General features: G+C 44.7%; 1 protein-coding gene across 1 annotated transcript in view; it reads right to left on the reverse strand.

The window, feature by feature from the left end:
* Ptprn2 (protein tyrosine phosphatase receptor type N2) overlaps positions 1 to 13,852 on the reverse strand; it is a 722,848-nt gene that overhangs the window by 520,277 nt on the left and 188,719 nt on the right. The window contains exon 3 of the mRNA XM_057782319.1: positions 7,169 to 7,282. Within this exon, the coding sequence (XP_057638302.1) occupies positions 7,169 to 7,282 (114 nt within the window). The remainder of the gene's footprint in view (positions 1 to 7,168; positions 7,283 to 13,852) is intronic.

Here is a 13,852-nt window from a genome sequence, read left to right on the forward strand (position 1 = left end):
ATGGATGGGAGAAAAGGAAAATGTCACTGCAGCCTGCAGTTATGGGCATCCCCCTGACTCAGGGAGGACCGAGTGAGGACGAGGTCATTCAGGGGGTCATCACCACATTCAGTGGGGGTCCAGGGCTTAGCCCAGCTAAGTCGGTGAAAAGACTCGTGGTACTAGAGCTTCCAGAGAGGTGACAAGGCAAGAACGAAACCAAGCTCTAGGAGGGGGAGTCTACAGGAAAGGGTTCAGGAATGGTGTCACAAAAGCCATGAGGCCCTACTCTAAGGGCAAGGTAGGAGAAGAGACCAGGAAAGGGCACAATAACCCAGTTGTGCCTAAGGAAACTGAGGGATTACAGCTCCATGATGGGGATTGGGGTCAAGTGAAGAGGGCCAGACATACCCTTAAAGATGGTGACTGGGGTTACCTCCACTTCCAAGAGTTCTAGAAGGGTACCAGGATGCTCAAAGTCACTTCCTCAGTCTCGGGGAAACCTTTACACAGACCAAAGGAGAAACATACCCAGCTGGTGCTGGTGATAGGGTACTGAGTGATTGGTGAGCCAGAAGGCTGAGTCTGCGGCAGATGAACTGGAGATGAGGGATAGGGTCCCAGTGCAGCTTAGACTAAGAGGGGAAACGCAGGCACTAGGACAGCTTATCCGAGCCACAACACCAAATGTAAGCATTGCAGCTCAGATGGAGATTGGTGGGATTTCATGTCCACAGACTGGGCTTTTTACTCTGGGGTAGAGGCATAGTCCAGCAGTTAGGTCAGCTAAGAGTATTCTGTGGGTGGAACCTAGCAGTCAGAGGTCCTTAGGGGAGGGACATAGCTACCTGTGTGGCCTTGAGCCTTGAGTCTTGAGGGCTTCCACCTTTGAACTAAACTATAACACAGAACTGCAAAATTAATACAGCCTTGAGGTAAAGCTGTAAAGTATACTGCAAAATGTTTAACAATGACATAGGCTTAAGAATTAAAAGAAAATGGGTATAGACAGTCATAGAAAGAAATGAATAGTTTAAAAATAATAAAGTCTTAAAGACACAAGTAAAGTAATAAAGAAAGGATAAGTCACAAAGAGATGGGAAATAGGCAAGGAGTCTGGATCCTGTATGTTGTTGCATTGACTCTGAAAATTTTGATTTTGATTGATGATAAGCAAAACACATGGGATTGAAAGAGAGAATGATGAATTAAACCAGCCCAGATGTTTTAATAATGCCTTAACTTTAAGAAAAAGTTTTGCGCCGGGCGGTGGTGGCACACGCCTTTAATCCCAGCACTCGGGAGGCAGAGGCAGGTGGATCTCTGGGAGTTCGAGGCCAGCCTGGTCTACAAGAGCTAGTTCCGAGACGGGCACCAAAGCTACAGAGAAACCTTGTCTCAAAAACAAACAAAAAGAAAAAGTTTTGCTTTTGTTTTCACAGGAAACAAGAGGCTGTGGATTCCTTCAGAGTTGATATGGATCAGGTTTGATTGGGAAAGCCCTCCTAAATCTTGACAGGTGATATATATCAACAAAGGTTATAGCTGGTCATTTCAGGACTTGGCCATGATCTCAGTTTTCTCAGGAACTCCCTAAAGATGCCTTCATCCACAGACTACAAGAAGCAGTCTAGAGAAGATGATACCCATATTCCCAAGAATTAGGGTAGGTAGACTTTGGTTATTTGGTGGGTTGTGGACTTATCATTTAGGGGAGTATAGGAGTATAGACTAAATAAACAACTATAAATCTCAGATATTCTGGCATTGTCATGGACTTTGGTATATTGATACAAATTTTAAATTATTTTTGTTTTACTGTATATATGCTTCTACTCTTGTTTGGGGTATTGTACTTATGTAGCTTATTTAAAATGCAATGTAAAATGAAATGAGTTTAATAGTTAATCTATAATAATCAAACTTGTAGTCACATTAGTTATGTTTTCAAGGTGAAATAGGTATATTTTAAATAGATGACTTCCAAACACTTCAAAGACTTATAAAATATGATATTTAAGATGTTTGATAATATAAGGTTTTTCATGACAATAAGACACATATGCTACTGGCAGCACCAATTTACTTCACAATAAGATGATGAGCATTGCAAAACCTCCATATGGAGTTTGCTTCCCGTGTGGCAAGATTAGCCATTTTGGCAAGAAACTGCTTTCCCTTGACAGCTGACAGTATGCTGTACAGACAGACTGAACAGGCCAGACACGGGAAAAAGACTGTTGAATTTTGCCAAGACAAGGCAGGACAGTCCTTGGAGATTCCTGCTTCTCAGAAGAGTCTGCCAGATGTTCTGCAGGACACAGAGGAAAGTGACTGATGAACTTTGTCAATAAAAAGCAGGACAGACCTTCAAATTTGAATTTTCCAACCATAATATCCCTTATTCCATGGGTCAGGGAACCAATGTGGAAATTCTGCTTTCTGAGTTTATCTTTTCCAATAATATATTCTGAGACTAAAGAAATAACCACAGGATGAGTTCAGGGATCCACTGCTCCCACTGTTAGTCAAACTTTAGTCAAAACTCAATTAATCATCTGCTTTCTATAGCCCCTACTTTAACTGGAGAGCCACAATGTTTTTAGAGTCTTCCAGAATCTGGGTCAGTTTTGAGTCAGTATCAAATAGACTCTGGAGTCTTGTTTCCTTTTCCTTAGTACACAGTAGACCTTGTAAAAGGTCATAGATCCCTCTGAGAAAGGATGGGAGAAAGGCTAACAGTAAGTCTTGGATATTTTAGCAACTTCCTTCATAGGGTGACCTGGTCATTTTATTTAAAGTGCATGGGTCTAAAATCTGGCTCAGGTCTGGAAACTGGTTTATAGGTCAAAATCCCCTATTAATATGTATCACTATAAATAACCTTTCTTTATTTGTCAAGAATTTTTCTGCTTATATATATATATATATATATTGAACAAAAATATATTAGACCTTCTACCTATTTTATTCCTGGAAACACCATAATTGGTTAGCTAGTCCCAAAGGTTCATACAGATCATGCCATCATAAAAGTTACTACAAGTTAGGCTATTGTAGACATTGCTTTGTCCGTGCTGCCACCTGGGCTCTGCTACTCCAGAGCCCAATTAAACCAGTGCATTTAATCCAGCCAGTTAAGCAACAACACCTCCAACCCTAAGACGGCGGTTTTCTACCTTCCTAACGCTGCAACCCTTTAATACAGTTCCTTGTGTTGCAGTGACCCACAGTCAGAAAATTATTTCCTTGCTACTTCAGACCTGCAATTTTGCTACTATTACAAATCATAATGTAAAGGTCTGATATGCAGGATATCTGATATTCAATCCCAAAGGGGTTATGACCCTCAGATTGAGAAACACTGCCCCAAGATCTGGCACAAGGAACAGAGCACTGATGAAACTTTTCAAATGTGCTGGCACCCCTCTCACTACGTTATATTAGAGAATTAGTGAAGGGCATGTCTTCCAACATCACAGTTTAACTGAGACTTTAAAAAAAAAATACCTTCACATTTAATACCTTAGCCTTAAATCCGGTTATAGGACTAGAGACATTTGGGTGGGCACTGAGGGGTATCAGTGTTATCTTGCCTGGCATTTCTTTCCAGGAGGGTAACTGCCTGTTCAACGGTGCATGATTAAGTCCCACAAGCAATGGTGGAGAATGCAACACTGCAGGGACTAGAAGTGAAGTTGTACCTTCTGCTAAGGGTGGAAAGACTCCTTCCTCAGGTGAGATCTTAGGTTTCAAAGTCCTCAGCCTCATTTGTTTCTAATTCAAGTTCTGGGAGCCTATTGTTTTCCAATCAGTGCCTTACTACATTTAGAGTCTGAGACTCACTGTTGCTGTAGCACAGTAACCCGTGGAAGACAATAGTCCATCATGCCACAAGAACAGTGACTATTACTCATGAGCCTCCCTTGTAACAACCACACACTGCACAAAGAAACTCTCATGACTGGACATGACAGTATCAATAAACTATGGGCATAAAAATGTTTCTAATGCATTTTGACAGTTATATCACATTGACTTAACAGCAACAGTCGTCTCTTCCCTGTGTCTATGACCTCATCAGCCATGGGATGTAGCCTTGGCTTGTAGAAATGAACTCCTATGGAGTGGGCCATAGAGAGCAATCTATTCAGAAAGCAGTGGGATGAACCCTATTAGAAATGGCACTATTGTACCAGACAGCACATAAAGGCATGCAGATAGTATTGACCCACCATATCCATAAACGAACAGGACCATTAGTGACAATTCTCTCCAGCAGACTGTAGAGCACCGTCCAGCACTAGGAAGGCTAGACAACAGGAACAAAACTTCATCTCAGACCCACTTTGATTTCTCCTATAATGGTTATAACCAGAACATATTGGGCTTTTCAAAATAGTCTTACTATCTCGGAAGAACAGGGTCACTTCCCAACTGTATTAGTGGCAAATTCCCTGGTCTAGTGGTCCCCAGGAACACTCCTTCTCCACTGTCTGCACTGAGCAACTGTAAGGGCTTTGGACTGGGTGAATAGTCTCCAACTCTGTCACAGCTCTAGGGGCAATGGGACCTGGGAGAATGCAGCCAGTAAATGAGGCAGACTAAATTTTATACAACGGCCAACTTTATGCAGAGCATCAGACAATTTATACTCTGAGGGTTAAGAAAAATCAGTGAGAAAGTTCTTATGAGTTCAAGTTGTGTACAATCACAAGGAGAAGCCACACATGGCAAAAACATTTTTTACATAGAGGCATAAAGGGTAAGTTTAAACATTTCATTGAACAACAACAGCAAGCAATAATTACCACTCATTCCTATCTAGTGTAGGAAGTCCTTCTGTCTGTATGTTGCTTTTATTGGTTAATGAATGAAGAAGATGGCTTGGCCTGTGATAGCCTAGAGTAGAGCTTGGTGAGGAAAACTAAACTGAATGCTGGGAGAAAGAAGGCAAAGTCAAAAGATGCCATGTAGCCCCACTGGAGACAGACATTCAGGACAGAACTTCACTCAGTAAGCCACAGCCTCATGATGATACACAGATTAAGGAGGTAAACCACAGCCTTGTGGTGATACACAGATTAATAAAATGGGTTAATTTAAGATCTGAGTGAGAAATACGTTTAAGCTATTGGCAATAACCACCTCTGTGCCCTCTAACCCAGACGGCAATAACAGGGAAGGGCATGTACCACTCTGTACCCTCCAACCCAGAAGGCAGTAACAGGGAAGGGCAAGTACCACCTCCATACCCTCTAATCCAGATGGTAATAATGGGGGAGGGTTGCAATGGTTTGAACAGAAATCTCCACCATAGGTTCACACATTTGAACACTTGGTCGCCAGTTGTTGGTGTTGTCTGGGGAGGCTACAGAACCATTATAAGATGGAGCCTTGCTAAAGAAACTGCATCACTGCATTGGGGGTGTTGTAGTTTTATAGCATGACACCCCTGACTCATCTGCTTATTGTGTGCAGGTGAAAATATGAGATTTCAGCTCCTGCTTCCATGCTTCCCTGGCTGTTGAATTGCTTTCCCCACCATGAAAAACTCTACTTTTCTGGAACCACAAGGCAAAATAAACCCTTCTCATGTTCACTCTTCTAGAAGCTGACTGGAACAGACACATACATGTTCATGTAAGGGTTTTCTTAGCAGGAAGTGCCAGTAGAAGCCACTACAACTACCTCTTTTTTTCCAAAAGTAAAGGCAAAACCACCTTTACCGTTACCAAAAAGTTGAAAGAGACATGGGGGCTCCCATCATATCCCTGTGCAGGGACAGACAGATCTTAGGGAGTAAACGGTGAAATGGCACAGCTGCTGTGTGCCATCCACTGCAGACGTCGACTTGGGCAGCTTTTCTCCTCTAGGGAGGATCAGTAGGAGCTATCAGCTCCTATATGACATGGACATCAGTGTGGCATCATGGGCCTGCATCAGAGGCATCTCCCTGTGGAGCCTCTTCATTATCTGATCTCATGGACCCTAACCACTTTTATTTCCCTTAGGATATCATTTTGGGGCACTGACGTGTTCCAGTGACCAGGAAGTGACAACTAATGCATGCACAGTGACAAGCTTAGGTGATACAGGGTGCCAGTGGAGACGGATGTTGTCCCACACAGGCAACCACGGCAACAGGTCCTCACTGAGGATTAAGGGAGTTTGTGGCAGTCAGTGGAGACAGGAACACAGACAGATGAGTCATGGAAAAACAGAAAGAGGTGCTCTCCTTCGTTTCCACTGGTCTAATGACCTGTCCATGAGTTAACCTAGACAAGTGCCAGGACACCCAGTACCTCTAGCAAGCCGATATACCTGTCAGTTTCTAAAAGGAGCATGCCTCCAAATCTCACAGATCCTTCACAGCATAGTTGGCCTGGTCTCAGGAAGGATTCAGGGAACAGGTATGACCAATAAGAGAATACTTTGCTTCCCCCAGGGGAGAAATGTGACTCCCAGGGAGCACCGTGGTCACAATGAGAGCACTGTAGTCTCCAGAGGAATATATGGCCTTGAGGAGAACATGCCTCTGTCCCAGTGTCCAGGGTCACTGAGTCCCTCATGCCCTTGTTCCCTGGTGTGATGGGGAATTCTTGTTCTTGGGACACAGCATCTCTTATGCAAGGCTAGATGAAACATGACTTTATCTTAGTAACAGGTTGTAAAACACTGGCCTTCATGATATGGCTCCCCTCAATTGAAAAACTATACATATATATATATATATATATATATATATATATATATATATACACAATAAAATCACACATGACATTGCATGTTATAGCTATAAAAATGTTAATTATTATCAATTTAAAACTTTCCTTCTTAGGAGCCTAGAAACTAGTACAATGGCAGGAATGTCCTGAAACAACACAGTCGAAGCCCTGAACCAAGTCTGACTTTCAGGGTGACATGAGTGACCGCCCCGACCACTGTGATAGACCACTCTTGGCCACAATAGACTCAACGTACCTTACTCTGGGTAACTGGGATCTCTGTAATTTTTGCACACACACACACACACACACACACAACAGGTCAGGGCTGCTAACCTGAGTCCACACACCCCATGCAAAGTCTTCGCTGGAGCAGGTTGTTACAGCCTCACCCGGACACCAGAAGTCCAGCTCCCATTATCCATGCCTAGATCAAGGCAGGAAGTGGCCACTCTGCCTACCTGTACGGGAGAGCTTCTGTAAGGTGTCCCTCAGGTGCAGGAGGACTCCTGGTGACATCTCATATTGGTATGTGTCCATTGTTGGAACCTTCTGGCATCTTCCAAACACACCATCTATGGAAATAGAAAGGCAAAGGGAGAGCTTGACATGCCATCTGCCAAAGCCAGGAGGGCCCTGTGCAAGGTTCCATTTGGTGATGAGGTGAGACAGAGCACAGCTCAGAGCGCACCAGAGAGCACAGAAACCCCGAAGCACTCAGAAAGGGGCGCCGTGGAAATGCAAGTGGGAAGGATGGGGCTGTGGTACTGCCACAGTAAATTACATGACTGTGCTTTCCTGCTTTGACGGACCATCCCGTACACGTCACACTTTCAATCCACATGTGGTTTCAGACCTGGGTCTGGAACCCAGGGTCTTCACGCCTGCTAGGCGAACTCTACCACTGAGCTCCGCTTACAGCCCTTGCCAGTCACAATCTCATGTGAAACTTGCTTCTGACATTGGACTGCAAAGTGGCAGTCACTGTGGGGATTGTCCACATGATGTGCAGAATACCCTGGAAATATGGCCATTAATTCGCAGAGGACGTAAGGATTGATTGACCACTGTGACCTAGGCCGGGCGATGGTGGCACATGCCTTTAATCCCAGCACTAGAGAGGCAGAGGTAGGCGGATCTCTGTGAGTTCGAGGCCAGCCTGATCTATAAGAGAGAGGAAGATCTCTCCCTGCATGAGCAATGCCTGTGCTCCTGTGCTCCCCGATGATGCAATAAGGGACAGAAGGGTCCCACTGAGCACTGTCATGTTTAGTTCGCTACCTTTTGTCTGTAATGACAGACTGCTGCCACATCTCCTTCCACGCTGCCCTCCACACCGCCCCCCACACTGCCCTCCCTCCACACTGCCCCCCACACCGCCCTCCCTCCACACCGCCCTCCCTCCAAACAGCTGCCATGGCGTCACCGCCAGGCTGTCCTTTCATGATGCCCCTCTACAACTCCCATCCACAGTCCCCACAGTCCCAAGGGAGTTGGCCCAGGCTTCTGTGGACAGTGGCAACAACCACCACTGACCCTGCCATCAGAGTGATACTCCAGAATTCAGCTGAGGTTGGCCCCAGGTTCTATAGACTCCAGCAGGGCCTGCCCACCATGAGAAACAGAAAACAGACTCTCACTGTACGCAAGTCAGGGCGGATGGAGATGGAGGAGAGAGAGGGATGGACGCTACCACCAGCTCACTGACATCACTGTAGCTGCAGGGAGAAGTTTGCTTAGAGACACCTTTACAGATAGGAATCTAGAGGTGAAAGGTCAGATTCTCCCACTTGAAAGGAAGGTATATATACTTTTCCTGGAATTTTGAAGAGGAAGAAAAAGAGATTTTGCAGATTTACTTGTTGTAACAAGCTCCTGTAGACTACAGCCTCCAAAGGCAGAAGTCACTTATACTTCTAACATTACTGTCCCCTAAATGGCCACACAGGCCTGTGCAGGGCCCTGAGGTTCTGTCCAACTTCTGAGCCAAATGCTCTTTCTCCCATTCTCTTCTGGTTTGTGGCACTGTACATGGCCTCTGTCATGCCACTGCACACATGCATATACATGCACACAGGCATGCAGCTTCACTCAATTCTGAGTGCAGCATTCACACACACACACACAAGCTCAGACTCAATTCATACACATTCATTCATATGCAAGCATTCACACATATGTGTGCTCACACACATGCACAGCACTCACTCAAACACACATATGCACACACAGAATTGCCTCCATCTGTCACTTTTCCTAGCATTGCTCTGGTTTCTCTTCATCTTCCATTGCATCTAAAGCGATGCCTCCTATTCAGGTGGATTCAGAGATCAGCTATTGCCTAATTGCTGTTCTCCCTGTTCATAAAAGAAAGAGATAGGCATGGAAATGCCTCATTCCTTCAGCTGGAAAGCCCAGTGGTTTGGAATTTTTGCCTCATGGCAAATGTCCTGCTGGATAAGGACTTGCTAAGGAGAAGCAGAAGAGAGGAACCGACAGGCATGTGTCTTGTGTTCTCTCTACCACTAAACCCATTTTCCAGCTCTGCTTAAGCTCAGAGAACTGGTTTGCTTCCCCAGCCGCTTCCATTTCCACCTTCTCTCACAAAGGAAGCCCACACGGGGACATCAAGAGTTTCTGTTGATGCTAATTTTCCATTTCCAGTGATAGTGACTGCATGTTGTCTCACAGAACAGCTCAGAAGCATCAAGTCAGACTTCCAGGAAGTAAGCAAACAAGCTGGCCCATCTCTACACAAAAGGTCTCAGGCCTGAGTGGACAGACCTCCTAAGAGAGACTCGCAGGCTACACTTGCATCTGAGGAGAATATGGTCCCACATTATATAATATGGAGATGCCTAGAGAAATAATCAGGTTGGGGCATCTTCCTGCCTCTGTATGAAGAATTGGTCAGCCCTGTCCCTGGGCTGAAGGAGGCTCACGGTGTAAGATAGTTCTGTCTTCACTGCTTGCATTATGATAGTCAATCATTCCAAGATCAAATGTGTTCCTTACTTCTACAGCAATTTCTTCTCAGTTTCTCCTCTTGCTGATGCGTTTGTCTGTGTTATCTCCCACATAACTCATTACTATCCTCCACCCAGCTCTTTGAGAAGACCTACACACTTGGAAATTAATACCACAGCTTCTGGTGCATCTGGATTTCAAAGCAGGGGAAGCAACTTGGCCGATTCCTTGTGGCAAGTGCATATGCCTGTCCAATTTTCTATATGGCTATTCAGGAAAGTGGAATGCACAAAGAATCATCTGATCCTTAAGGGAAGGAAGCAGGAAGAAAGTCACAATTACACTCTTCACAAAAGTATCATGGAGATTGTGTTGATATCATTATGAAAAAGTCAAGAACATTGCAAAAACATAAGTAGAATTCTTGCCATGCACAAGTGACATTCACCAAGGCTGGAGAAAGGGACTCTACTTGTTTCTTTTCATGGTCCAAAGTAATGGCCTATAGTGCGCATTCAGGCTTGAGAAATACTGTACCCAGTAAAACACCGCATGTACTTGCTCAGGAGGAGCCAGTGGCTGTATCTGAACATTACCCCAGAGTGTGATGGGAATCCACAATGCCCAGAGCAAATCTAGAACCAAGACATAGCAGCAGAATACACTTTACTTGGAAACCTTGTCCCAGGGACTAGCACAGCCACCTGCAGAGAGTCCAGCAGGTACAATTTAAAAACTAGGCCATCATTCACCATCTACATCTAAATGTGACCGCTCAAATGGCCAATGAAGAAAAGAAGAAGCAACAGCAGTGACCACTCATGGTCACATGCCTATGCTGGGGTTAAGACGCCCTTGCTGGCCAGGATGCACCAAGGTTCAAAAAGGAGCCCAGGAGGGATTTTGTCCTCTTGTCAGGAGATGTAAACAGTACTCAGAGCAATAGATGAGTCAGGATACATGTGTGCAGGGTGAGCAAACGTGCTGACATACACCCACACAATGCATGTATACATCACTCAGAGTTAAGCACAGGAATACACACTTGTATTTTCACACACCCACAGGGTTAGTGACCTGGAGAGGAGCCCTACTGGGTCAGTGTTCAGAACAAGAAGACATCTACATGGTCAGTGTGACCAGGACAGGACCCACTTACAGAGTTAGTGCAGACAGAGACTCTCACAAGTCAGGGCCCATTCAAGAACCCATGCAGAGGTCAATGACAAGCAAAAGGACCTTTCTGTGGAACCATGACCTGGATAGAGAACCCACTTACAGGGTAAGGAACGAGTACAGGGGCTCATCTTCAGAGTCACTGATCAGGAATGACACCCATCTTCAGGGTAGGTGACAAGGACAGGGACTGTTATATAGAATCCCCTCTGAGACTGGAACACTCCATTCAACAGGAAAGCAGGAAGGTAAACAACTTAAAATAGTTCTAGAACATCCCTGAAACAGGAAGTTTCTGAAACAGGAAGTCCATGAAACTGACCAGATTATTAGGCACCTCTCTGCCAGAGTAAACAATAAAAACTGTCCCTCTGAGAGGAACAGGGCTGGGCTGCACAGAAGACTCTCAGAAAAGCCAAACTTCAAAGAAGACTGAGCCATACATGGGCTAGGCACAGAAAGCCCGTGATAGCACCTGTCAACTCACTGGGTCTGACTAGTTCTGTCTGAAGCACAGCAGTGCTGCCCAGGGCATGCCCGTGTCACAGCAGAAGGTGGGTAAGGACATACAGAGGTGCTGTGCAGTTGTGCAGTTGCTGGTTGATTCTTTCTGTAAGTAGTGGAGTGCCTGTCTCTCCGTCACCCAGGATCATATGGCCCTAACACAGTAAATCCAGCAACATACATGCCACTGCCTATGAGCCTGCTGAGTGGACGAGCCAGGCACGTCATGCGGGAGTGTGAGCAGTTCCTTTCTGGAGGTGGAGACAGATGATGTGTTTAGAATGGTGAAGACGGTGAGGGGAACAGAGCTCAAGGACCTCCATCCCAACCACCTTTTCACTTGTTATTCATTAAGTCCCCATGCATTACCACAGCACTGTTACAACATGTACCAGGTTAAAAGTCCCCCAACTCCTGTGTTGAACCCTAAGCCTAAAGTGAGGTCATCAGTGGCGGGGCCTTTGGAAGGGGATTGGCCAGTCACGAGGGTAGAACTTTATAGTGGGGTTAGTGTCTTCGGGAACCTACAAGCAATACCCCATCCCTCTGCATATGAGGACACAGGAATCTCTCCACACAGAGAGCCTGCTGCTGTCCTGACCTGAGGTCTCCAGCCTCCAGGATATGAGGAATTAATTTCTGCTACTCCTCAGCCACCAAGGCTAGGGTGTGTGTGTGTGTGTGTGTGTGTGTGTGTGTGTGTGTGTCCTGTGATCCCATCTTACCCATGTAGAAACCCTGCCATAGTGAGGCTTGCAATTTTTCCTGCTTAGCAGACATTGTACTATTCCAAGAAATGTGTATCCAGGGACACCATCACTTCAGACATCTGTTTTTGATCTCTTCACAGTTTGTTTCCAGTGTTTAGCTTAGAAAATAGGCTCACTACAGTTAGATAATGTGGAGACATAATTTAGGGTCACTACAGTTAGATAAGATGGAGACATAGCTTAGGCTCACTACAGTTAGATAAGGGGGAGATATAGCTTAGGGTCTCTACAGTTAGATAAGGGGGAGACAGCTTAGGCTCACTACAGTTAGATAAAAGGAAGACATAACTTAGGGTCACTACAGTTCGATAAGGGGGAGACATAGCTTCTTCTGAAACTAATAAGATCCATGCATGTGTGTGCCTCTGTGTGTGTGTGTGTGTGTGTGTGTACACTGACACTTAACTCTCTTATTCTGAGCTAGCATAACTGATAGCTTCTTATGCGCCCCCCATGCATGGTAAGAACCATGGTACCCAAAGAGGTCGAGCTGCAGGGCTACTCTCAGTCGCTGAGTGTTGAAGGAGCTGCGGGCAGTGTTCCTGCCACCCAGCTCCCAGCTGCCTGGCTAGCTTATGGCCCAAAATAACAACACACAAATTGTATTCTTTTAAACACTGTTTGGTCCATTTCTATTAATGTGTGTAGCACCACGAGGTGCGCTTACCAGGAAGATTCTAGCCTACGTCCATCCTGGGTTGGAGCTTCATTGCATCTGCCCTGGAGAGCAGCAGCATGGCGTCTCTGACCTCACTTCCCTTCTTCCCAGCATTCTATTCTGTCTACTCTACCCACCTAAGGGCTGGTCTATCAAATGGGCCTAGGCAGTTTCTTTATTAACCAATGACCTTCCTCCATCATTTCCCCTTTTTCTGTTTAAACAAAAACAAAAACAAAATAACCTTTCACTTTAACATAGTAAAATCAAAACAGTTATCAAGCAAAAATTACAGTTACAACATTTACATCTATTTTATCTTTTATCATAACAATGGAAAACTATAACTATCTATCTATTCTTTAACTCCATCAAAGACTCCAGAATGATATAATACTACCGAAGCAAATAAGAAATAAGAAACTTCCAAAACTCTAGAAGTGATAGAGACATCTCGCTGCCTAGACAATCACCCAAAGTTCCTCTGTACGGTTGGGGCATCCATCTTCAGCCTACAGGCCCATAGTATCCAGAGACATTTTCACGAAGCAAGAAATTTCAAAGGCAGTTCAGTCACTATCTGCTGTGTCCTGCAGAATGTCTCGCAGACTCTTTCATGAGTCAGGAACCCCGAAAGATCATCTCACCTTTAAGCAAGTTCAGCAGTCCTCTCTCTGTGGGTTCTCTGTGTCCAGTTTATGCAACAGTCCAGGCAAGAGCAGTTTCTTGCCCAAATGGCTATCAAACTCCATAAGAAGCCTCTTCGATGCCCATCTTCTTCTTGAAGTAGATTGGTGCTGCCAGGAGCAGACATGTCTCATTGTCCTGAGAAACCCTAAGTTATTAATACATTTAAAATGCCATATTCTGTAGTCTTTGAAAGATATGAAGAATGCCTATCTGAAATATATCTATGTACATCTAGAAAATCTAACTAACATGACTACAAGCTTGATTATTATTATCCATTAATAACCTATATACATTACGTTTTTACATGAACTACACAATCACAATACCTTAATCAATATCAGAAATACATATACATATAACAAAATTGACCTTAAATT

The sequence above is a fragment of the Chionomys nivalis genome, chromosome 10, assembly GCF_950005125.1.
Source record: "Chionomys nivalis chromosome 10, mChiNiv1.1, whole genome shotgun sequence".
NCBI lineage: Eukaryota > Metazoa > Chordata > Mammalia > Rodentia > Cricetidae > Chionomys > Chionomys nivalis.